We start from the raw sequence: 26,431 nt of genomic DNA, 5'->3' as shown, positions 1-26,431 counted from the left end.
TGTCAAACGAGGGGCAATGTCAAATTCATGATAAACCACAGTATAAGGCAGCACTGCCCAACACAGTGCAATGCTCTATACACTGCACTGTCCACATGGTGGCCACTAACCACAGGAGGCTCTGAGCACTGTGGCTCATGTGGCTAGTCAACTGAGGAAGTGAATTTTTGATTTTATCTGAATAAATTTAAATAGCCATTTGTGACTGTGGCTACCACATAGGACAGCCTGAGTCTAAAGGGTGATTCTGGACTGGTATTCAAGTCCTCAGGGTTTCAAACTTTTGAACTGGCTCAGACTTAATTCTCTTACAGTCACTGCCACTCAGATCTGTTTGAAACCATGTAAATATTCAAATTCAGTAATGGAGTTGTAAATGAAATATCTCTTAAAACCTACTCTCAGGCTTCGCTGGAGGTCCAGTGGTAAAGAATCTGCCTGCCAATGCAAGAGACACAGGTTTGATCCCTGGTCCAGGAAGATCCCACATGCTGCAGAGCAACTAAGCCCATGGGCCACAAGTATTGAGCCTGTGCTCTAGAGCCCAGGAACCGGAACTACCGAGCCCACGTGCCACAACTACTGAAGCCCACGAGCTGAAACTAGAGAACAGCCCACACAGCAACAAAGGTTCAGCACAGCCAAATATAAATAAAGAAAATTATTTTTTTTAAAAACCTCTCTCTGCCTCTATAAACATGAGACAAACTGCTACAAATGTCTACCTTTTTTTTTTTTTAATTTGAAATATACCATGGGCCAGTTTCACAAATAATAGGTGAACCGTGAACCAAGTGTCTCCCTTCACTGTAATCAAGAAGGGCACATGAAAGCCAGCTGCCGCCTTACCCAGGATCTCCTCGGGAGTCCACTGCTCCTGCGGCTCTGCCATCAGGCCCTCCACTGGCTTCCCTTCAGGGCTCTGCTGCCCGTACCAGCCACCCCAGCCAGGAAACCAGGACTGAAGGTACTGCAGCATCCCGCTGCCTCCCCCGGGGCCTGGGTCTCCAGGAGAGTCTCCCAGAGGATCCAGCTGAGGCTCCCGTAGGCTCTGTGTCAATCAAAATGAGCACACGTGAGGACCAAAGACAGAGACAGGGCATGAGGTGCCACTCCTCATTCTCTGTGCCCCCAGAAGCACTCAGCATGCTGGGTGTGAACACAGGTTCTCTCGGAGGATCTCCTACCTCTGCCAGTTCTTCCTGCTTGTGAAACCGTTCATGCACCAGTTCACGCAAAATCTTCAGTTCCTCAAAGCTCTGCTCCTCTTCAATCCGATACATTTCCTCCTGTTCGGGTGAAGACAGACAAAACAGGTGTCAGGGCTGTAGAGAAAGTGGACATCATCACGAACCTGTCCAGTACTAAAGGAACCCACCTGGCCCCCAATGTTTCCAATGTTTCCAAGACCCAGAAACCATGAAGATAAACAGTGAGTTCCATAACTGCTAAGCTTCTGGTTCAAACAGCTTTTCCGTATAACCCCGGTAGATCCTACCTGTACCCTGAGACTAACAGGAAGTGCAGAGAGAGCAGAGTGGTATTGAGTTGTTAACAGGTACATGAAGGACAAGTGTTGCAGGACAAGTGTTGCTGGACTAGCCCATCTTTGCTCAGCAAAGGCAGTTTACAAAATGCTTTCACATGCATTACCTCAACTGATTCAAGTCGGTGGCTGGTTGTTAATCTTCCCGAGTCAGAGGAGGAAACTGAGGACCTAGTTTACAGAGTAAGTGTGCAGGCCTCCAGCTTCTTTATGTTTCATGTGGGACATTAGCAAGGAAGTGGTCATTTTCATTCGTTTCATGCTAGTTAGGAAAGAACAACAGTGGCCAGCGACATACAAAGATGTGGAAGAAAGCGGAGTCAGCTCTCTTAAGCTGCTTCTTGAAAGTTGTTAGTCGCTCAGTGGTGTCGGACTCTGCGTCCCTATGGACTATAGCCCCACCAGGCCCCTCTGTATATGGGATTCTCCTGGCAAGAATACTGACTGGAGAGGGTTGTCATTCCCTTCTCCAGGGGATCGTCCCGACCTAGGGATGGAACCTGGGTCTTCTGTACTGCACGTGGATTCTTTACCATCTGAGCCACCAGGGAAGCCTTACACTCTGCCATTAAGGAAAAGGAGATTATACATGTTTACTTGCTCACCTCAGCTGTAATTTAGATTTTTCCCTTGTTCCATATCTTTCCCTATGCCTTTAAGAAAACTATCCAAAACAAAAGGTCTGGTTTATTCCATCCTTTTATTAAGGCTTCTATGTCAGTAACCATGCCTACACTCATGAAAGAAGCACTAGCAGAGTGGTCATACCTCAGGGTGCCAGCAAGACAGGTGAGAACACCCAAGGATGCAGCACTGCCACTGGTTCACAATGGGGTGTTCTCACGGGCTGAATGTGTCCCCCCGATATGTGCATGCTGAGACCTTGACCCTCAACGTGACAGGATCTGAAGGTGGAGCCCATGGGAGGTGAACAGGTTTAGATGAGGTGATGAGGACAGGACCATCATTATGGGACTAGTTCCCCTGTAGGAAGTGGAAGACAAACAGCTCTCTCTCTGCCCAGGAAAGGCCACGTGAGCAGACAGGGGGAAGGCGGCTGCCCATAAACCAGGAAGATGGTCTTCCCCAAGAACCGAATCTGCCGGCACCTCGATCATGGAATTTCAGCCTCCAGAACTGTGAGAAGTAAACATCCACCGTGTAAAGCGCCCCAGCCTGTGGAATGTTGTTATAGCAGCCCAAGCTAAGACAGGTGCTAAAGGGACGCTTAGAAGTGTTTACTAGAGAGAGTAAAATGAGACAATCCCCAGGCCGAAATTAGTCTAAATTGCTATTACAAAAACTGACGCTCACAAAACCGAAACGAATCAAGGAGGAAAACACTCCCCACTGCCCTCCCCGAGGAGACAGACTGGAACTAGAGGAAGCTCCAGGCCAGGACCCTAGGACTGCCAGCTCCAAGGGTCTCTGGTCCTGCAGGTAACTGAAACTGGAGCTGGCCTTCCCCTCACTGCACACCCTCGGCCTAGGCTCTACCCCCAAAACTCCAGGGTCCATCAAGTCAGTCGGGATTAGGGAAAATGTAAGGAAAAGAGTTAGGATTAGGTGTTCGACACAAGTGACTAGATGCAAAGTCTCTCTGGGCCCTGCACAGAGAGCCAGGGGACCTGGTGGGACCACGGCCCCTTTTCCTTCCTCCCAGCCCATGCGCCAGCTCCCCTCTAGCAACAGAAGGTGGAGAAAGCTTCCTGCAGAGAGGCAAAACCTGGCCTTCCAAGAAGCTCTCACCCTAGTAAGGCCAACTTTATCCTAAAAAACTATGATCCCGAACAAAGACTTTTATTTCTTCACAGATTCCATTTTTTTCAGTCTTGAAGAGACATTCTTAACCTCTGAGTGGAGACGAGAAACACGAGACAACGCCCCTTACCTTGTCGTCTGCAGATAGCAAGCCTCCTCTCAACGTGGTGAAGTACTTGTCAGTATAAGACACGGCATCACGGGCCCGGCCCAACAGGAAGCCCCATGTGCAGCGCTTTCTCTGCTCCCGGATCTCGTGCAAGTTGGCATTCAAAGCGAAATACCACCACTCTCGGCAGCTGAAACATTTCATAGCCATCTAGTTACTTACAGCAAAAGATGAAAATGCTATCGACCCAGGGCGATCCACAGCACACTACTCCTATTCTGGACATCTCTTCTCTTGTCGGCCATCACTTTATGCCTCAAATTCAAATAATATTAGACTAACTTCAACCTGTGGGAAAAGCTAATCCACTGCATCCTCGATAGATACACTGATAATAGTACATTACTCAATTGGTCTGAATGACCCATGACATCAGCCTCTCCCACTGACAGATAATCAAGTGATGGCTTTACAGTAAACACCACTGTAAGATAATCAGCAAGGATTTGACTGTTAAAGATTTTAAATGGAAGACTTCAGGAAAGACTGGAAATACATAGGTCTTTAAAAAAGGTTTACTATATTGACTGGTCAAGTTGAGCACATCTACATGAAAACATTTATTCATCCTATGTGCTTGGTAAGTCACTTCCGTCATGTCTGACTCTGTGATGCTTTGGACATTTACCTTATACATGTCATCAAGTGTATCACATAAATGCTGACCAAACTGGTTAGGAGAAAAGATACAAGGGAGTTGGTTCAAGAGTGCTACAAAATATTTACCAGACAGTCAGATCCCACCAGAGCAAGGCTAGTCTCCTTGCTACATGAGACTGAGTTGTTGTTGCTGTTGTTCAGTTGCTAAGTTGTATCTCACTCTTTGCGACCCCATGGACTGTAACCCACCAGGCTCCTCTGTCCATCAAGTTCTCCATGCAAAAATACTAGACAGGGTTGCCATTTCCTTCTCCTGGACCAGGGATCGAACCCAAGTCTCCTGTGTCTCCTGCACTGGCTGGCAGATTCTTTACCACTGAATCACCAAGGAAACATACCTGAGACTGAAAGGACCTTCTAAATTCCCTTATGCTTGACCGAAGAGTAAACCCGTGATGCCAGAGATACACGATAGCGTGATAACAATGATAACAGAAATGGCATTTTAAAAACCAGAGAAATCGACTATACTTTTATCTTCAACCATGTGAAAAAGACAGTGAGGCACATTTCTGATCTATATACAAAAAAGAACATTCTAGAAAATGCATTCCACACACAACACTTAATTGACAAGCCTTACTTCTCAGACACGGCCACTTTGGGTTTCCATTTTCGGAACTTCACCTGCCTCTCCTTTCGCTCCAGCTCCTTGAGGAATTCCATGATTTGCCGGTACTGCAGCTTTTTATTAGAAGTTAAGCAGTACAAGGTTAGAACCGGTTAATTTCTTTTGCTCAGTAAAGACATTACACATCACAGGGACAAGTCATACTAGTCAACCCAGTGAGTTGAAATCCAGTGCCAACTGCAAGACCAAACTCCAACACTATCCAGAATGTCTCTCTGAACACTATCAGCTAAGTACACAGATTCACTGTCTCTCTTATGCTCTTCGTTCAGCACTTAAAAACATCAAATCAAACTAACCTGAGACACATCCAACCCATGTGTACAAAGACAGTGGGTTCTGCATCCACCATAGCTTGGTCTCATGCGCACTTCCTTTCCCACGAGGGGACCCTTCATCAACACCCCAGTTACCAGCAGAAGTGACAGGAAGGAGGAGGGTACCTGAGAGAGTTTCAAGGGAATGGTTTCCAGGTGAATATCACATTCGATTCGGGGAGTATGCCGAGAGCGCAGAGGCTCTTTGGAGCAGTTTCTCTTCAGAAGAGCAGATGCACACACGGGCTCCAAGATGTAGTGATGGTCACGACTCTCCATGCTCCTGTCCATGGCCTCCTGAGTGTCACAAGAATGGCTGTCATTACAGCAGATGTTTCCCAGATCGAGTCACCTGGTGCAATGTTGTCTAATCTACAGCATACGACATCAGAATCCAAAGGCAGGAGAAAACTGGGAATCTAAAGCTCTCCAGCATTTTTAAATTTGTATTTGTATTTCTTACAGGTAATACATTCACACAGTTTAAAATTTTAAAGGTAAAAAAAGTGAAATCTCTCCTTCCTACTCCTTCTTTCAGTCACCCAGTTACCCTATTCTGAGGCAACCAATGACACCAGTTTCTTACATATTCCACCGGAAGCATTCTGTACAAACTCAGGCAAATGCATAACTTTCCGGTTTTTAAAACCAGTCTTACACAGAAGGTACACATGCTTTTTTACCTTAGTTCTTGAAACTTAATACTGTGTCTTAGAGACTATTATGTATTCATTACAAAGATCTCTGCCCTTTATTTTTTATAGCTGCATACTCTTCTACTGTATGAATGCACAGGATTTATTTAATCAAATTGGCAAAACAAAAACCATTCTGTACAACAGCATGTAAGGATAATCATGGTTGAGGGAAATATGAGAACTTTCTCTCCATTTCACTTAAAACCGCCTACAATTTCTTTACAAAAAGATTAAACTGAGATTTTTCTAAATATCCTTCACAAATGGTAATATTTTACATCCAATGATTTACAATGACATTCTAAGTATTCTTAAAGGAATGCCATCAAAGGTGAAATTTCAACATAAAACATAGTAAGAAATCTCTTCTTAAGAGTCAGATGTGGTGCTTCATTCATTGAAAACCTGGGTGTACAATGGTGGCCAAGAGACCAGAGAACAATAATACGTTAAGTGCATGCAGCTGAATACCATCCAACAGAAGCAATGAACCAGAAGTATAAGCAGCAACACTGATGAATCTTAAAAACGGAGCTTTAAATGAAAAAAAAGAAAACAAATCTATAATACATTATAAATGTAAAACATACAAAAATCCCTATATATTTTTTAGAGTTACAGACATAGCAAGTACCTCAAGAAAACATACTCATACATACTGAAGAACGGATGCCAAGGAGGGAAAGCAGGTGGGAACAGGAAAAGAGACACAGAGAACAAAACCCTACATGGCCATGATCCTACACACTTTATTGCTGTGCTCTAAGACAGCCCTACAAGAATCATACCTGTAACTCCACCTGAGGCAAATCCCCCAATAAAGTGCAATCGACATCCCAATAGATGCTAAACTCTGCCACATCTAATTGCTTTTTCCGCATTAATTTCTGTACCTGAGGGAAGACAGGGAAGAAAGCATGATTCTTTATTCACGAATCTATTCATTCATTCAACAGGCCATTAGTGACGAATCACGCATAGGGCACTTTGCAAGGTGCTGAGGTTACAAAACAATGAAAACATGGTTCTGCTCTTACAGAGTTCAGAATCTAGCTAAATGGAAACACAAACATGTGAACAAATGTAATTAAGCAGAGGAAAGCAGAGAAAGAATATATAAGATGCTACAAGCAAACAACTAAAAAATACCACTGGGCAGATAAGTATCAAAAGCTATATATATATATATATATATATATGTTTCAGACAGAGGGTAGAAGGGAAGGTGTGGGACACATTGCAAGGAATGGGGCCAATGACACAATAGGCCCCATTGCTTCAAAGGACAGAGACTACATCTGTGTAACTGAAGTGCTGTGTTCAGGGGTGGGGCAGTACTGGGACACGTGTAGAAAGCGCTGTGTTCAGGGGTGGGGCCGGTACTGGGCCAGTACTGGGACACGTTGTCCAGAAGCACTTTGTTCAGGGGTGGGCCAGTGCTGTGTTCAGGGGTGGGGCCGGTACTGGGAAACGTGTACAGAAGCGCCATGTTCAGGGCTGGGGCAGTACTGGACACGTGTACCGACACACACAAGGAGTGGAGAGTTACTTGAGTATTGAGAAAAGTAGGTTGGAGTGTTACTAGGTGTACTAGGTTGAAAAGCTCCCCCTGCACCCCACAAAATTCATGTTGTCCCAGAACCTGTGAGTGGGGGAACTTACCCGGAAATAGGGTCATTGCAGATATAATCAGATTAAAATAAGGTCACACTAGTCAGAGAGGAAAACAAAAAATACCCAGAGAAAATACAAGCACAACAATCCAAAACCTACAGGATGAAGCAAAAGCAGTTCTTAGAGGGAAGTTTACAGCAATACAATCTTACCTCAAGAAACAAGAAAAATCTCAAGTAAACAACCTAACCTCACACCTAGAACAACTAGAGAAAGAAGATCAATATGGCTTTTATTGTATTTTATATGATTAAAACTGAACTTTTTGTGAAAAAAAATTAGGTCATCTAGATTGGGGTAGACCCTGAGCAATATGATTTTTCATTGTATTTTATTTTATATGATTAAAACTGTCGAATTCTTTGTGGAAAAAAAAAGAAAAGGTCATAGGGGATTGGGGTGGGCCCTAATCTAATCACTGGTGTCCTTAAAAGAGGAAACAGACACACGAGGAGGCCATGTCAAGACAGAGGCAGAGACTGGAGTGATGTACCCACAAGCCAAGGCAACCACAGGAAGCAAGGAGAGACGCAGGGGACGGTTTCTCCCTCAGAGTCTCTGCTGCTAAGTCGCTTAATCGTGTCCGACTCTGTGTGACCCCATAGACGGCAGCCCACCAGGCTCCCCTGTCCCTGGGATTCTCCAGGCAAGAATACTGGAGTGGGTTGCCATTTCCTTCTCCAATGCATGAAAGTGAAAAGTGAAAGTGAAGTCACTCAGTCGTGCCCGACTCTTAGCGACCCCATGGTCTGCAGCCTACCAGGCTCCTCCGTTCATGGGATTTTCCTGGCAAGAGTACTGGAGTGGGGTGCCATTGCCTTCTCAGAGTCTCTAGGAGGAACCAACTCTGCCAACACCTTGACCTTGGACTCTGGTCTCCAGCACTGAAGAAACCATCTAGTTTCTGGTTAATTTGTTATCTAGCTCTAGGAAACCAATACAGTAAGAAGTCTGTCACACCAAGGAGTTTGGATGTCACACGTGAAGGGACACGAAACCACTGAGGGCTTTGCTGTAGGCATGTGCCAGGACCAGCTGTGTGTTTTAGAAAGGGAATTCTGGCAACAGTGCAAGGTGGAGCTCCCCTCTACCCCAAATGGAGTCAAGATCTTGTTTGTCAAGATAAGAAGCAAGTCTGCAGAATCAAGCTACAATTCAGGAATACAGTGACCCTTGAACAACTTGGGAGTTATGGGTGTCAACCCTCCTGGCAGTCAAAAATCCTCATATAACTTTCTGCTCAGCCCTCCTATTCATGGTTCTGCACTGGAGGATCATGTGATACTGTGGTTATGTTTTCAAAAAGAAGTCTGGACAAGTGGACCTGCAGTGTTCAAGCCCATCTTGTTGGAGGATCCACTGCACTTGGTTGCTCTGAGCAGGGCACCTCCAGCCCCAAGCAGCCACCTCCACTTGCCCCTGTGTCCCGTACAAACGCCATCACCCTCCTCTGTATGCTGGGACGTGGGAAAGGCTGAGAAGCCCTGACACAGGGCGAAGCAAGAGCCTGGGACAGAAGTGAGGCGGGGTGGGAAGTCAGGAGCTTACTGACTCAGGCAGAAGCTGACAGGATCCTAAGTCAGACAGTCGAAGTGAGGGGGAGTAGAACAGCCATGTTTGAGACACCTTGCAGGGAAAACTGGCAGGACGCTGTGACCAGCGGATACAGAAGCTGAGGAATAAGAAGTGAAGAAGTGAGCACAGGCGTCTAAAGACGAGTGTCATGGGTGAGAACACGTGGTCTGAAGCAAGGGAGGCAAACTTGTTCTGTAAAGGGCCGGAGAGAGCAGATATTTAGGCTTTGTGGGCCCCCCAGTGTCCTCGGCCGTAGTACAGGATAACAGTGGTAGTGAAGAGTAACGAGAATTCAATGCAGAAGACCAAGTAAACCACTAAGAATAGTGCCTGGCATAAAAAGGGCCCAAAAGTCAGCTTTCATGTGTTTGTTTCTAACATGCAGTAACATGTTAGAGAAAAAAAGGAAAAAAGTTGGTTTCAGGGAAGCAAAATGGGCAGCTGGAATATAATGGGATCATTTTGATTATAACAAGCCGAAAATACCACAGGCTTCCATGATGGACCAGCGGTAAAGAACCCTCCTGCCAATGTAGGAGACACAGATTCGATGTCTGGGTTGGGAAGATCCCCTGGAGCAGGGCATGGCAAACCACTCCAGTATTCTTGCCTGAAGAACCCCATGGACAGAGGAGCCTGGTGGGCTACACAGTCCATGGGGTTGCAAGAGTCGCACATAACTGAGTGACTAAACAAAATACCACAAAGGCGTCCCATAGGAAAAAACCTTGAATCTGAAGACTGGAAGAGGGGTGCAGAATGGCTTTCAAGATGTGGATGCTGTCGGCACATATTCCCAGGTGGCTGACAAAACCCTGAAACAGAGTGAGTGTATCCCGAGAGTGCACGTAAAGACAGAAGAAAATAAAAAATGAGATCCTTTCTGCACCTCAGTTTCTTCACATGTAAAATGTGCCAACATTGATGGATGAGTGAAATTATGACAGGTCAGAGGAAATTAACACAAAAGACATCCACACCTGTCAAAGAACATGGAGAAAAAGATGGTGATCTCACAGAACATGAAAGGACTCAAGGCACAGCCCCAAATGCCCCAGACCTGGTGCTTTCTTCCTGGTTTGCAGGTGTATTTCATACTCACAGGCTCATTCATGGCATTTTGCATGGATACATTCTTAATGCAGATGCCAAATGCAAAAGGATGGGAAGGGTTGGTAACACCGTCTTCAAAGCGCAAATGGACATCTTGAATTTTTAACTGCAGGAGGGAAAAAAACACATTTAGACAATTGCAGCAGGTAGAGTACTATAAGCAGGGGTCAAACTGTGCTTGAGCCACTTAAGTAAACCAACAGCAGGTATTTTACACAAACAAACCCAATATTGGGTAAATACACCCAATACTCTAAGTTCCTAAGAGTCAGAAACACAAACTGGACATGAATGACATTTCTTTTGATTAGTCCCAACTCAAGAAGAGAGTTAATGGTACTTCCATGGAATCATTTCAGAAAACACCTTAAACACTGAAGGAAAGTAGTACCACTGTATCTAGACAAATGGCCGTCCCTCTCTTACGATATCTTCATCTGGTCCCTGTGCCCTCAAACCTAGACACAGGAATACGAGCAGGGCATTTCCACTCTGACCTTATTTATTTCCCCGTGCCTCTACAGTAGGGCTACTGAAAAAGCACTCTGCTTCAATGAATTAAAAAATAACAGACCGTGAAAAGACCACTCATAGAATGGGAGAAAACACTTGCAAGTCATGTGTATCTGATAGGGACAAGAATCCGGGATATATAAAGAACTCTTACAACTCAACAGTAAAGAATTCATTTTTATAAATGGAAAAGGAGTTTGAATAGATGCTTCTCCAAAAGATAAACAAAAAGCCAATAAGCACCTGAAAAGATACTCAACAACATTAACCATTAAGGAAATGCAAATCTAAATCACACTGAGGTATCACTTTGTGCCCACTAATATGGCTATTATTAAAAAACAAACAATAACAAGTGCTGGTCAGGATGTGGAAAACCTGAAATGTTCACCCATTACCAGTGAAACTATAAAACTGTTCCTCAAAAAATGTAACATATAGTTACCATAGGACTCAACAGCTCCACTTTTAGGTATGTACTCAAGAGAAATGAAAACATGTTCACACAAAACCAGATACATGAATGTTTACAACAGCAATATTCCTAAGAGCCAAAAAGTGGAGACAACCCAAATGCCCATCAACTGATAAACAAAATGTGGTCCACCCTGAGAAATGCAAAAACTCTAGGTATGAACGTTCCATTCAAACATCTCCACTAAAAGACTTGAAACTTTAAAGAAGGCTTCCAAAAAAAAAAAAAAGTAAAGAAGGCTTCCAGCAGCCTCAGGCTGTGTCCCTGGGACAGACATTCCATCCCCTTCCTGAGTTCCTATGTGGAAAAGCTCATGGCTGTCTGCTCCAGCCAACATCTGACAATAGCTTACACCCCCACCCCTCCCTTTTCTTAGAGCATTTCTCAAAAAGGGCTTACAGCTGTGAATCCTTTCGCTGTCCCTATGTGATGTATCTCCTACAACTCAAGGACCTACGAGCCACTCCCCTGAAATGCAATCATCAGGAAGAAAGGGGCTCCTGTCACCCATCTCTATGGAAGAAGAGAAGTCCAGCTAGCAGATACAGCTGACCTAATCACATCCACACTGACCAACCCTTTGTAATTTTCCTCCTGAGCCCTGCCCACCCCACCCTCACCAACACACACACACACACACACTCATTCTCCCTTTAAAACACCTGGTCACCTCTGTACAAGTTGGAATGGAGCTCTGCTCTTTCCCCGACTGTCAGGAGTCACTGAATAAAGTCTGTTTTCACCACTTTAACTTCACTCCAGCTTTGTTCATCTTTGGCAATCCATACAATGGAATGTATTATTCAGTCATAAAGGGAATAAAGTACTGATACATGCCACAACATGGATAAACCTTGGGAGCATTATGCTAAAAAGCCAGATGCAAAAGGCCACGTAGTGTACAGCTCCACTGATATAAAATGTCCAGACTACACAAACCCATAAAGTACATTAGTGGCTGCAGGGGGCTGGAGGAGAGGGGAATTTGAAGTGGTTGCTAGTTGGGTATAGAGCATCTTTGAGGGAAAATGAAAATATTCTGGAATTAGACAGTGGTGATCAGTGTTCAACTTTGTAAATATATCAAAAAACACTAGTTTGTACACTTTAAAATTGTAAACTTTATGGTATGTGAACTAAATCTTAAAGTTATTATTAAAAATAAAGTTAAAATAATGACAATATCTAAAAAATCAATGAGATAAATAACTGCCTGAAAAAGAATTCAAAGCAGTCACCTCAAATGTACTTTTTTTACCAACATTACCAAAGTTATGACTCCAGCAACCTCAGACTGTATTCTGGGGGGGAGTGGGACACCTTAGAAAACAATGTGACCTGGCACTGCATGAAAACCCTGGAGCTGGTAAGTATAGGCTGATTCTTACAACATTCCTGAAAATTAGTGTGAACCCTATTCTCAGTTGTAAGGACAAAACAAAATGATAATTAAAGCAGAAAATATGGCCAGCGGCCCAAGCACTGTAACTCATCACACGGCCCCAGACGCGACGGTGAGAGAGTTGTTCACAACACACTATATAATCAACTGGAAACCATATCCAACAGCTCTCCTTGTCCAGAGGAAGAAACTGAGACCAGAGAGATTAAGTGATTTGCCCTGCAACCAGATAGGATTTGTCTTCTTAGGAGGTATATCTTTCAGCAAGTGGCGTTCCCATATTTAAAAAGAAAATGAAGTGAAATGTCAATGATATTAAAACACCTACTCACACTAACTGAAGCAAGAAAAACCTGTGTGGGACTCACTTTTCAGGTTCTCCCTCCAACACCACCTAGGAAAAGGAACACCTGAGCAGTCAGCATTCTCTGCAGACACTCTGTGATCAGTTACACCCACGAGAAACCAGCAACCATGACATGAAACACATTTAAGCCTGAGCGGTCCCCTTTCATGCTCATACTTTATAAAAGCCATTAGGACTTACTTCAATGTTCTCCACAATCCTCGTAACTACTGAGGCAGTGACTGAATACCAGTAAGACTCCCCTTTCTGCTGGCGTTCGTTCTACAAAGGAAAGAGCTGGTGTTAGAATCCAGGGCTTTGCTGATTTCGAGTCTCACCACCACCGCTCTCAGGCCAAGAGGATTTCTGCCTTGCCTTCCATTTTTCCTCCAGAGCCTGAAGGAGAGCTTTCTTGCGCTCCCTTTCCAACAGCTTCTCCTTTTCATCATTGAAATCCTGTATTTTTTCAGGGGCTCCAATTAAATGAAGGCTGGAGATGGAGATCACCCAAGGGTCCACATGGGGGCGGTAGAAGGGAATCTGAAGGGTCACTTTCCCAATTAAGCCTGGGAAGAGGAAAGTCTTGTTAAATGTCTGACACATGTATAATTCTATTTCTCTGTATTCTTCTACTGTCCTTTAAGGAGTATTATTGTTTTTACCATTTACTTTTTAAGAAGACAAGCAGTCAGTTTTCCTACATGTGAAACAAACGCTACTAGGCTGAAAGCTGTAAGAACAAAGGCATAAAAAGTAGAAGCTGGAACAAGGTCAGTGTAACTTTTTCATATCAAATGCAACATCTCCGCTCTGGAAATTACCTCTTCCCCAATGGGACTACCCCATAAATTTCCCTGGGGCTTCTTTCTCCCCATGGCACTTGCACAAGCCTGTGGGCACACAACTCATTTCTTCTTCATTATTAATTAGTTGGCTGATAGGTACTTACTAGGAGTTAACAGACTTACAATATACCCAATTTCAAACACGGCGACTGAAACACTGGTCATGTTGCTGTGGAATTCTATCGAGAAGGAATTCTGACTCTTCATGAGATCCCAGACTGATGGGAGAGCTAAATGGCCTGGGAGAACCATGATACACATTTCCCGAGTTCTACCATTTCTAGCCAAGCCTCCCAGAACACAAGGCTTCTTTCACTTCAATTAATAAGAGGCAAATCACCACCAAGGAGTAAAGCATGAGAGCATGTGAACCGTTTGACCTAAAGGATTTCTCAGAGATCCACACAGCCCAACTAACAGTCTACCTCAGAAAGTAGAACGTTAGCAGATTGTGATCATCCCTGCCTAAGATCTAGAATTCGAGCAGGAGCAATCTGTTATATTTAAGATAACAGAGTATCATTGACACCAAGTGATCAGCTGTGTAATCCAGTAACAAATGAAGATATATGTCACAACAAATAATGAAAAAATAATTTTGGCTTTATCTAGAAAAATGAAAGTCAGTTCTTACATTTAATAAAATTTATATTATAAACTGAAACCATACACCGATGTTCACAACAAAGAATTCTAACAATAATTAGTGCACAGTTGCAATTCTAATCTTAATTAATTGGGAGGACAATTATATGACAGCAAAATATAACTTCTGTTACATTCCATTTTGGCAGAGCAAGCATAACAAGGGTCATTCTTGCCAAAACATTAGAAAACATCAATTTTCCCTAAAAGCCTCTCTTAATCCTTTGATATTCAATTAAGAACTCTTTGGCAGTATCCACCATGTCATCATTCTTGAGAGTTTCTTTCAGATTCACTGCCTTTGCTTGTGACTGGCAGTTCACCCATGACTTGAGTTGACTTCAAGAGAGCCTAAATCTCTTGCAAAATTTCCATTTTATTTCACCTAGCAACTGATTTGCATTGTACGTACACTTTATTATAATATATGTACCCTCAAAATAAGGGAAAGACTGACTGACAAACAGGCTACTGGTCAATGACAAGCAGTGTCTAAAGAGGGACTAATTTTATGCGTGGTCACTTAATACAGAATGTTTTTATTCTGTGACAATTCTTGTTTCTTTACCAAATCTAGTAACTGCAAAACTCCAGTAATACTTGCAAACATTAACTGAGTGTGCTGGGCACTGTACTGAGTAATTTTAATGCATTAACTCAGGTATTCCTCTCAACAACCCTACGATGTAACTACGATCATCCCATCTTAAAAATGAGGAAGCACACACAGAGTTGTGAGGGAACTGGCCCAAAGTCACACAGCCAAAAAATGGCAGATACAGAATAGAAACCCAAGCATACTGTTCCCAAGCCCACCTTTCATTCAAGAGAATCAACTGTCTCTCAGTAATATGTAAAATGTGTGTGCTGTGCTCAGTCACTTCAGTCATGTCCAACTCTTTGTGACCCCATGGACTGCACCCCACCAGGCTCCTCTGTCTATGGGATTCTCCAGGCAAAAATACTGGAGTGGGTAGCCATTCCCTCCTCCAGGGATCTTCTCAACCCAGGGATCGAACTCGAGCCTCCTTTGCCTCTATTGCAGGCAGGTTCTTTACCATTAAGCCACTGGGGAAGCCCAAAATGTATAATGAATTCTCTGAAAATAAGAATCTCCCATGTCTAGGACAGAAGTTCCCAGACTTTTAAGAATCACCTGGGGAGCTTAGTAAAGGTGCAGGTTCAAAAAAATAAATAAATGATGCAGGTTCAATGACACTTCTTCAGAGACTCTAATTCAGTAAGTCTGGGGGCTACAACCATCCCAAGAGCATCCTGACATGAGCAGCCTAGGGACCACATTTGAAGACTGATCGAAACTCCTATTCTGCCTCTTCCTGGTCCAACAGAGCCAGACGCAAGGGTTCTCAGTTTTCACGTCCCAAACGATGTAATACTGTCTCCTTCTCCCTTGTTTCACATACCAGCTTTGACCTCGAATGGTAATTCCAGTTCTTTCAAGGCATCTTTCTTTAAAGGCAAGTTTTCTAATTCAACAGCACCTAAAAAATAAAAACACCATAACATGTTCATCCAATAGATGCAGTAGGCGCCTACTGTGTGCAAATCAGTGAAGAGTAAAGGGAGAGTTTCCCATGGAGGCCCAGGTTGTACCTACCACTGTGCTTTATCTGTACTGATGTCCTGACCTGTCTAATCTGACATGTAAGCCTGCCAGCAGACAAAGGGTTTAGGGCAGAGATCAGACTCTAACGAGCCAGGGAGTAAATATTTCAGTCCTTACAGGGTCTATTGTACATTCTCTCTTTTTTTTCTTTACAAGTCTTTAAAAATGGAAAAGCCATTCTCAGCTCGCAGAGGGATCTGGCCAGGTGGCCAGTTTACAGTCCCCAAGTTTAGGCTAATATTCACCCAAGGACCATTAACATTTGAATCACCTGGGATGAAACACAGATCCTGGTTTCCCCACCCAGATATCTCTGAAATTGAAACAGAAATTTGCCATTTTTAACAAGCTCTCCTCATCCACTGCCCGCCCTCCTAAAATGATATATTCCACACCATGTCTAAGAGCTCCTGTGAGTTCAGTAAAGTTGGTCATCAGAAGGAAGTACACTCTCTCTTCTGGAAAGCCAACCTCCACAGGTTCTCCTTCCCACCCTCACTTGCAGAGTAATGAGCAAAGGCATGAACTGGACCACCGCTCAAGGTCCTTTTCAGACCCAGCTTTTACCATCACTTAAACCCAAAAGTACTAGATGTCTCCAAAGCAGACTGAAGGGACAGTCATGGGGGTGACACTCACTCCCAAAGCTACAGAAGTGACCCTCCCCTGTGCCTAAGGCACGGTGCTGGCCACTGGGATTATAAACAAAGGCAGGCAGGGTCCCCACCCCCAAAAAGCTGGGGACACAGGCTCCTTTTATGAAGTTGTTTGTGCAACAAAGTTGATTTCTGAGTCATATAAATCTGTCTGAAATACATTTTCAAGAACAGAAAGTACAGACAACAACAACTAGCAACCATTAGCTGGCAAGAGAACTCAAAAGAAAGGAAAGCAAGTCTTTTCCTCCAAAAACAAACTAATACAAGAAACCTGATTACTTCCCCCTTTGAATGATTAAGATGTGCCTTACTGGCGTCTAAAGAAGTATTCAAAGCTAGCATCTAGGCAGATTCTGAGCAAATGGACCCAACTTATTTTTCAGATGTTTGTAGGAACACCTGTCCACATAGGGTTCCACACACCTTAAGATGAACCAAAAGGAAAAGTTAATTGCCCCAGAGAGCCCAGAAACAATCCTATATCCACATTTGGGGAGAAAATGATCATTAGGGGAAAAAGATGTGAAACACATCCCTTATCAGTTGAAACTGACTTAAAGGGAGGAAACCATACATTTTCTTCTTTTAAAGAGCAACATTTGCAATTTGACTCACTTGCCCTATTTTTCAACACCCAAATCTGTCACAAAGGCAGACGGCCCCAGGTTTCCATGGCTGCTGTGCCACATGGAGAACTGGACTTGCAGGCAATCCATGCAACGGTAACAATTAAAGAAGCTGAAGCAAAGAGAGCAAAGGAAGTGGTCTCGAAAGAAGACACAGAGGCAAAAATGAAGAGAAAAGGCAGCCTACAGAGTCCAAAACAAGGGAATCAGACAAAATACAGATCAAAGGCTTCCTACTTCCCTACCCACAACTGGCCCTGCCGGGAAAGGTCCCTCCAAGGAACCAGGCCACAAAGCACCCAGCACAGGTGAGCACCTTATAGATGATAATGTTCGTTGATTTCCAGGCAGAAAATCTGCCTGGATTTTTATGGATGGCTCTCTCACGCCAAAATTTCTCAGCTCAGATTAATAAGAAATCTAGTCACTAGTGTGTAGTGCGTGTGCACTCAGTTGTGTCCAACTCTTTGCAACCCCAGGGACTGTAGCCCGCCAGGCTACAGAGGACTGTTCATGAAATTTCCCAGGCAAGAATACTGGAGTGAGTTGCTATTTCCTACTCCAGGGGATCTTCCCAACTCAGGGATCAAACCCAGGTCTCCTGCATTGGCAGGTGGATTCTTTACCACTGGGCCACCTGGGAAGCCAGAACTAGGGTGAATTTAGAGTAAATACCTAATGACTACTCAATCCTCCTCCCTGGGCTCTAGGAAAGTCAACCTCATTTAAAGAGCCAACATGAGGTTCAGAGCTTATAAAACAGAAAAGGAGGGGGGAATCTAAACATATGCCCACAGCCCACAGTTCAAACTCCTTGACTCAGCACTGGCAGCTGCTACCTTCTGGCCTCAAAGCATCTGAACATGCCCTGCAGGTGTCCACCTTCTGCCTCTACTCACAGGCCTCATTCTGCTGGAAGGTGGTCACCCCGTCCAGGCCATCTACCAAAACCCTGCAAGACCCATTCAAAAGCTACCTCCAGAATAGCTTTCTCAGATTCCTCCAGACAGGATGAATGATCCTCCTCCCACTGCATTACAGTTGGATCTCTAGTGTAACAACATAATACATACTGCTTCTATTACTGTACACTCATTTCTGCCTCCCAGACAGGTTAACGGTTCTCTTAGAACAGGGACTATAAAGAGGGAGCTGGGATGATGATATTAATAATGATGATGCTGATAGTACCCTGAGATCCTACTATGTACCAAGCACTTCATATGCATTTCTTAATTTGATCCTCACAAAAATATAACGAAGTATTACTTTCTTCACTTTTAAAATAAGAAAAGTGAGGCTTAGAGGATAAGCAGTTGCTTACAAATAACAGAGCTGGTCAGCGGTAGTCCCAGAGTTCATACCAGGCCTGGCCGATCTCTGGTGGCAAGAGGGAGAGGGGGTGGGAATTCCCTGGCAGTCCAGTGGTTAGACTCCGCATTCTCACTGCTGAGGGCCCACGTCCAATCCCTGGTAAGGAAACTAAAATTCCACACGCCTCATGTTACAGCAAAAGAAAAGGTGGGAGTTGGGGGCAGGGGGCAGGGGTTGCTGGTGAAGAAGAGGCTTTTATGTAACTTGCTCACAGTCACAAACAACTGTAAAGTGGTGGAACTAGGGTTAGACCCTATGCCTGAGCTCCAAGTATTTTCTATTGTCTCCCCGTTTTGTGTCATTCCATACTACAGAGTCTTACCCAAAGCAGGTGCTCAGTGTTTGTTGAATGACTGAACAAATGCAATATTATACAAGGGCTGTCTCTGTTCTTCAACTTCTCCTATGCTATTTTGCATTTTTATTGCTTTGAGCATGTGTGCACAGTCTATCCTTGAAGTCCAATGCACCAGCCAGTCATAATGCTGATGCTCAAACGGTGATGATAACTAACACTGACTTAGGGCCCACTGAATGCCAAGAGTAGTTCTAGCTCTTTGACCCACATTAATGGGTTCAGTCCTTAGAACTGCATGAGACAGGGAATATTCTCTCCAATTTGCAGAAAGGGAGACTGAAGCATTAAGAATTTGAGTAATTTAGTGCTAGGGATGTAAGGTATAACACAATAAGAGTTAATGTATATGTTGTATATCAAAATTGAATCTAGGAGCTCTCATCACAAGAAAAAAGGTTTATTTCTTTAATTTTATATCTAAATGAGATGATCCATGTTCACTAAACTTACTGATGATCATTTCATGATGTGTATAAGTCAAATCATTATACTGTACACCTTAACCTTATACAGGACTCTGTACCAATTATTTCTCAGTAAAAGTGGAAGAAGAAAAAAAGAATTTGAGTAATTTGCCCAAGTTATTGGTCTAAGTGAAGGAACTGGGATTCAAACCCAGTCTGACTACAAAATTCATACGCTTGACAACTATTTCAGTCTCCTTTGCATCTCCCAAAGTACTGTAAATATCTCTCAGTTCAATTCAGTTGCTCAGTCGTGTCCAACTCTTTGCGACCCCATGGTCTGCAGCACGTCAGGCCTCCCTGTCCATCACCAACTCCTGGAGTTTACTCAAACTCATGTCCATTGAGTTGGTGATGCCATCCAACCATCTCATCCTCTCTCGTCCCCTTCTCCTCCTGCCTTCAATCTTTCCCAGCATCAGGATCTTTTCAAATGAGTCAGTTCTTCGCATCAGGTGGCCAGAGTTTCAGCTTCAACATCAGTTCTTCCAATGAATATTCAGGACTGATTTCCTTTGGGATGAACTGGTTGGATCTCCTTGCTGTCCAAGGGACTCTAAAGGGTCTTCTCCAATACTACAGTTCAAAAGCATCAATTCTTCAGCACTCAGCTTTCTTTTTAGTCCAACTCTCACATCCATACATGACCACTGGAAAAACCATAGCTTTGACTAGACGGACCTTTGTCGGCAAAGTAATATCTCTGCTTTTTAATATGCTATCTAGGAGAAGGCAATGGCACCTCACTCCGTACTCTTGCCTGGAAAATCCCATGTACAGAGGAGCCTGCTGGGCTCCAGTCCATGGGGTCACTAAGAGTTGGACATGACTGAGTGACTTCACTTTCACTTTTCATTTTCATGCACTGGAGAAGGAAATGGCAACCCACTCCAGTGTTCTTGCCTGGAGAATCCCAGGGACGGCGGAGCCTGATGGGCTGCCATCATGGGGTCGCACAGAGTTGGACATGACTGAAGTGACTTGGCAGCAGCAGGTTGGTCATAACTTTCCTTCCAAGGAGTAAGCCTCTTTTTAATTTCATGGCTGCAATCACCATCTGCAGTGATTTTCGAGCCCAAAAAAATAAAGTCTGCCACTGTTTCCCCATCTATTTTCCATGAAGTGATGGGACCTTAGTTTTCTCAATGTTGAGCTTTAGGCCAACTTTTTCACTCTCCTCTTTCACTTTCATCAAGAGGCTCTTTAGTTCTTCTCTGCTTTCTGCCATAACAGTGGTGTTATCTGCATATCTGAGGTTACTGACATTTCTCCCAGCAATTGTGATACCAGCTTGTGCTTCTTCCAGCCCAGCATTTCTCATGATGTACTCTGGATATAAGTTAAATAAGCAGGGTGACAATACACAGCCTTGACATACTGCTTTTCCTATTTGGAACCAGTCTGTTGTTCCATGTCCAGTTCTAACTGTTGCTTCCTGACCTGCATACAGATTTCTAAAGAAGCAGGTCAGGTGGTCTGGTATTCCCATCTCTTGAAGAATTTTCCACAGTTTGTTGTGATCCACACAGTCAAAGGCTTTGACATAGTCAATAAAGCAGAAGTAGATGTTTTTCTGGAACTCTCTTGCTTTTTCCATGATCCAGCGGATGTTGGCAATTTGATCTCTGGTTCCTCTGCCTTTTCTAAAACAAGCTTGAACATCAGGAAGTTCACGGTTCACGTATTACTGAAGCCTGGCCTGAAGAATTTTGAGCATTACTTTACTAGTGTATGAGGTGAGTGCAATTGTGCGGTAGTTTGAGCATTCTTTGGCATTTCCTTTCTTTGGGATTGGAATGAAAACTGACCTTTTTCCAGTCCTGTGGCCACTGCTGAGTTTTCCAAATTTGCTGACATATGAGTGCAGCACTTTCACAGCATCATCTTTCAGGATTTGAAATAGCTCAACTGGGATTCCATCACTTCTACTAGCTTTGTTCGTAGTGAAGCTTCCTAAGGCCCACTTGACTGCACATTCCAGGATGTCTGGTTCTAAGTGAATAATCACACCATCGTGATTAACTGGGTTGTGAAGATCTTTTTTGTACAGTTCTTGAGTGTATTCTTGCCACCTCTTCTTAATATCTTCTGCTTCTGTTAGGTCCATACCATTTCTTTCCTTTATTAATAAACCCATCTTTGCATGAAATGTTCCCTTGGAATCTCTAATTTTCTTGAAGAGGTCTCTAGTCTTTCCCATTCTATTGTTTTCCTCTATTTCTTTGCATTGATCACTGAGGAAGGCTTTCTTATCTCTCCTTGCTATTCTTTGGAACTCTGCATTCAAATGGGTATTTTCCTTTTCTCCTTTGCTTTTCACTTCTCTTCTTTTCATAGCTATTTGTAAGGCCTCCTCAGACAGCCATTCTGCTTTTTTGCATTTCTTTTTCTTGGAGATGGTCCTGATCCCTGTCTCCTGTACAATGTCACGAACCTCAGTCCATAGTTCATCAGGCACTCTGTCTATCAGATCTAGTCCCTGAAATCTATTTCTCACTTCCACTGTATAATCATAAGGGATTTGATTTAGGTCATACATGAATGGTCTAGTGGTTTTCCCCACTTTCTTCAATTTAAGTCTGAATTTGGCAATAAGGAGTTCATGATCTGATGATCATGATCTTCAGCACTACTGGTCGGGTAAATATCTCTAGACAAACTGAAATAACACTCTCATTCTTCTCTCATATTCTCTGCCCCCAAACCCTCCTTAATCATGTCATCAAGATCAACAAAAAAGTTTTCAACTCCTTTACAAAGCCATTCTCTCAGTGCACTGTGATGCTCTAAAACTTTTCAGCCAAGCACCATGGCAAGCTCCAGATCCATAAACATAGAGTAACTACATCAGTTACAAAAGAAAAAGCATGTTTCTATTCTGCAGAGACACATTCCTCAAACTCCGTAGGCTTGTTAAAAGCCATAGAGAACACTCTTTAAGAAAAGATAGGCACAGAAAAGGGGCAGAAAGCTTCAAAGATACCCACAGTTGTCCTTACAAGATATATTCTGTCTGAAATTGCTGAGATTAGAGGGACTTCCCTGATGGTCTGTGGTTGAGACTCCGAGTTTCCAATGCAGGGGGCCCGCACTCAATCCTTGGTCTGGGAACTAGATCCCACATACTGCAACTAAAGATTTTGCCTGGCGCAATGAGGACAGAACATTCTGCATGACACAAATAAGATCCAGCACAGCCAAATAAGCAAATTAAAAAATTTCTTAAAAAATGCAACTTTAGCTAGGAGGGTCAGAGAAGCATCTCTGAGGAGGTGGCATTTGAGCAGACTGGACCAGAGTGAGGGCAGAGTCACACAGGCATCCAGAGGAAAAGTGATCCAGGTGTTTTGCATGTTCAGGACCAGCCAGGAGGACAGAAGGTCAAATGTTAGGATCGAAGGTCAGAGAGAAGGAGGGTGGACCTGGTTGTTAACATTGGTCAATTCTGGGTAGTGGGTGTGTCTTATGGTCTGGATTTTTTTTAATTAAAAAAAAAAAAAATGAAACAAAGACAGATGCATGTCAAATGTAGCAGCTTGCTTGGCAAAAGGATAAATGGGAGATCTATCCATTGTGGAAGGCGCTGTGTGGGATTAAGGTGGACATTCCTGCAGGACAAGTATGTCCGCTCTGTATACTAGAAGGCAGTGGGTTAGAGTCCAGCCCAGCCCAGCTCCATCCCATCCCCCACATCTCATGGAAGTCAGAGTCCTTGAATCAGAGTCAGAACAGAGTCAGAATCAGGATGGAGGGGTGCTAGGACCTAGTCCAGAGATCACAGAGACCAGGTGATCCACTGAGGCTGCCCCCCTCCCCACCCAGTGTACACCTAGCTACTTGGTCAAGCACCCTTTCATGCACAGTCCACATGCAGGCTGAATCCATTTCAGGGACTTGCCTGGTGGTCCAGGGGCTAAGACTCCATGCTCCCAATGCAGGGGGCCCGGGTTCAATCCCTAGTCAGGGAACTAGATCCCACATGCCACAACTAAGAGCTCATATGCTGCAACTAATACCTGGCACAGCCAAAATAAATAAGGAATAATAACTTTAAAAAATAAATAAATAAAATTGCTGAGGTTCAAAGTCTATTATCAGTGGAGACGCCATAACTGATCAGGTACCAATTTCTATTCATTAATTTCTTTAGCAAACATCCTTCTTACCACATCCCTCTTGAGAAAGCCAGCTCTGTTGTCAGCAATGTTGTGGTTTGCAGGGCTCCTTCTGGGCCCAGTAACCTACCCTCCGTTCATCCCGTTAGCTTCACAGTGTGTCTGAGAACTTCAATACGTGACCAAAGATATAAACTCGACACTACTATTATACTTTAAACACAGCCCTTTCCTGGGCAACAGGTCACTTTCACTTCCCATCAAGAAGCTCCCGTCCAGGAAAGTGCAGAGGAAAAAAAAAGAAGAGGAAAGAAGCCACTGCTGTTTCCAATGAAAGGAAGGGAGCAGGGAGGTGCAACCCTGCGAGCTCCCTGTGGCCTATCACTGCCGTGACCCTTCCCCTGGCTTGGGTGGGTCAGGAAATCCCGGAGAATGCTGCTTCTGGGAACAGTAAATCACTGCACCTGTGCTCAGGCTGTCCGCACATCTGCTTCATGGCCAGCCTCCCTAACCTGCCCCAGTACACTTGCCAAAACTCACACTCCCAAGGAAGCCCAGGAGGTTTCCACTATGTTTGAGGCCCCCTTTCCCCTTTCTAAGATTCTACATGTTTGCAAACTGATTTGATCTTCTTTCTTTTCCTAGACGTGTTACAGGGTTCCACTTTGAGTTGAGCAAAGAGAACTTAAGGCAAGGAAGGATTTCCCAATCCCCTCATCAAACCACTGGGCTGTATTTAGGAAGTATAGCCTTGTCAAGGTGAAAATGTCTCAAGCTTTAGGTATTTTACTAGTCAGCAAGACAGATCCCATAAACTCTGTCGGAAGACCCTACAGTAACATGTGGGTATCTATTACACACCAGCAGGAAAGGAGCTTCAAAGGCCACTCCACTTGATCCTTACAGCAACCCATAGAGGTATACTGCCCACTAATCGAAAGAAACTGAGGCTCAGAACTGCAATGACTTGTTCATATAGCTAACAAGTAACAGCAGGATTTGAAGCTGAAGTACCACTGTCACTACATCCTGGCTGCTTCCATAAAGCCCTATAAAACTAAAAACATTAACTGGGGCAAAGCATAGTCACCAGTAGTATGGTCTTTTTAAAATTATTATTATTATGTAATATTTCCCTAAACTCTATGACAATACAGCTACCTACTTAAGTTACTCTATAATAATAATAATCGGTGTCCTATGGGGGAACATTATTTTCTTTTGCACATATTTGTAACAAAGCTGTCTGGCCATTAAGGTTTATTATTCTCAATACAATAAAAAGAATATAAAAAATAGATATCCAATCTGCAAAGCACAGTTCACCAAAAAGAGACACATATACTCACTCACCTTTCAAAAGCGCGACGGAGAGCTGGTCAGTGTTCAGGTTATTGACATATTTCCCCAGGTAGGTATTAAGAACCCAGGCTACAAGACCTTCCAACATGACTATATCCTCAAGACAAGGTGTTTAAAACTCATGGATTATTCTTTATTTCTCTCTCTCATGGTCACAGAAGAATCTATGGAAGAAGAAAAAAAAAAAAAAGAAATGAACAGAAAAACCAAACAATTTTTCCAAGATGATATCCTACTCTATCTGTCCTGAAAGTAGATGGATACAAAGCACAGATTTAAGAAAAGATGGGGTGAATGTTCACAGCACCACCATTTACAATAGCCAAGAGATGAAAGCAACGCAAGTATTGTCAACAGATGACTGGATAAAGAAGGTGTGGTTTACATATACAATGGAATACTACTCAGCCATAAAGAAAAGAAGGAAAGGGACTTCTCTGGTGGTCTAGAGGTTAAGCAATGCAGGGGACCCAGGTTCAATTCCTGGTCAGGGAACTAAGACCCCACATTCCTCAGAGCAATTAAGCCCACATGCTACAACTGCTGAAGCCCACGTGCTCTGGAGTCCCCAAGCCACAACTACTGAGCCCATACACCACAACTACAAAGTCCACATGTCTCAACAAGAGACCCCGAACAACACAATGGAGACGCCATGTGCCATAAAACATGATGAAGCCAAATGAATAAATATTTTTTAAAAAGAAGGAAAATATTGCTATTTGCAGCAACATGCATGGACCTAGAGAATATCAAACTAGGTGAAGTCAGACAAAGAAACACAAATACTATATGATATCATTTATATGTGAAATCTAAAAAAATAATACAAATGAATCTATATATACAACAGAAACAGACTCACAGACATATAAAATAAACTTACAGTTACTAAAGGGGGAAGAAGGGAGGGATAAATTAGGAGTATGGGATTAGCAGACACACACTACTATATATAAAATAGATTTAAACAACAATGATCTACTGTGTAACATAGGGAACAATATTCGATATTGTATAATAACCTATAAAGGAAAATAAACCTGAAATATATATATTTAGAACTGAATCACTTTGCTGCACACCTGAAACTAACTTCAATATAAAAAAAAGAATGATGGATGGGAAGCATTGTTAAGATGCCACCACTAGGAAATGGAGGGCCAAACCAATACATTACATACTGATGCAGCTGCAAAGAATGGTCACTTATAAATTAACCAAAAATTACCTACAATTCAAAGTTGTGCATCTTTTTGATGTAACTGATCATTAAACTGATTGCTTTTGGTGACTGACCTGGGCATTAGGCTGTCCTGATCAGAGGTTCTATCCACATGTGACCTGGCAACATCTAGAGATATTTCTGAATATTATGACTGGGGGCTGGGGCAGGGGGCGGGGGCGGGCTGGAATTTTGCCACTGGTACCCTGTGAGAGGAGATGGGCCATGGAAGTTGCTGAACTCCCCACAAT

At 43.4% G+C, this 26,431-nt stretch overlaps 1 protein-coding gene across 1 annotated transcript in view; it reads right to left on the bottom strand.

Annotated features, from left to right (window-relative positions):
• VPS13D (vacuolar protein sorting 13 homolog D) overlaps positions 1-26,431 on the bottom strand; it is a 274,678-nt gene that overhangs the window by 244,620 nt on the left and 3,627 nt on the right. The window contains 11 exon segments of the mRNA XM_070385275.1: positions 850-1,051; positions 1,188-1,289; positions 3,438-3,606; positions 4,720-4,820; positions 5,211-5,381; positions 6,571-6,675; positions 10,134-10,250; positions 13,082-13,162; positions 13,256-13,446; positions 15,795-15,872; positions 24,947-25,119. Of these exon segments, the coding sequence (XP_070241376.1) occupies positions 850-1,051; positions 1,188-1,289; positions 3,438-3,606; positions 4,720-4,820; positions 5,211-5,381; positions 6,571-6,675; positions 10,134-10,250; positions 13,082-13,162; positions 13,256-13,446; positions 15,795-15,872; positions 24,947-25,043 (1,414 nt within the window). The 5' untranslated portion in view covers positions 25,044-25,119.

The sequence above is a fragment of the Bos mutus genome, chromosome 16, assembly GCF_027580195.1.
Source record: "Bos mutus isolate GX-2022 chromosome 16, NWIPB_WYAK_1.1, whole genome shotgun sequence".
In the NCBI taxonomy this organism is placed as follows: domain Eukaryota; kingdom Metazoa; phylum Chordata; class Mammalia; order Artiodactyla; family Bovidae; genus Bos; species Bos mutus.
The sequence above is the reverse complement of the archived record's forward strand: the minus strand, read 5'-3'. Positions and strand labels throughout refer to the sequence as shown.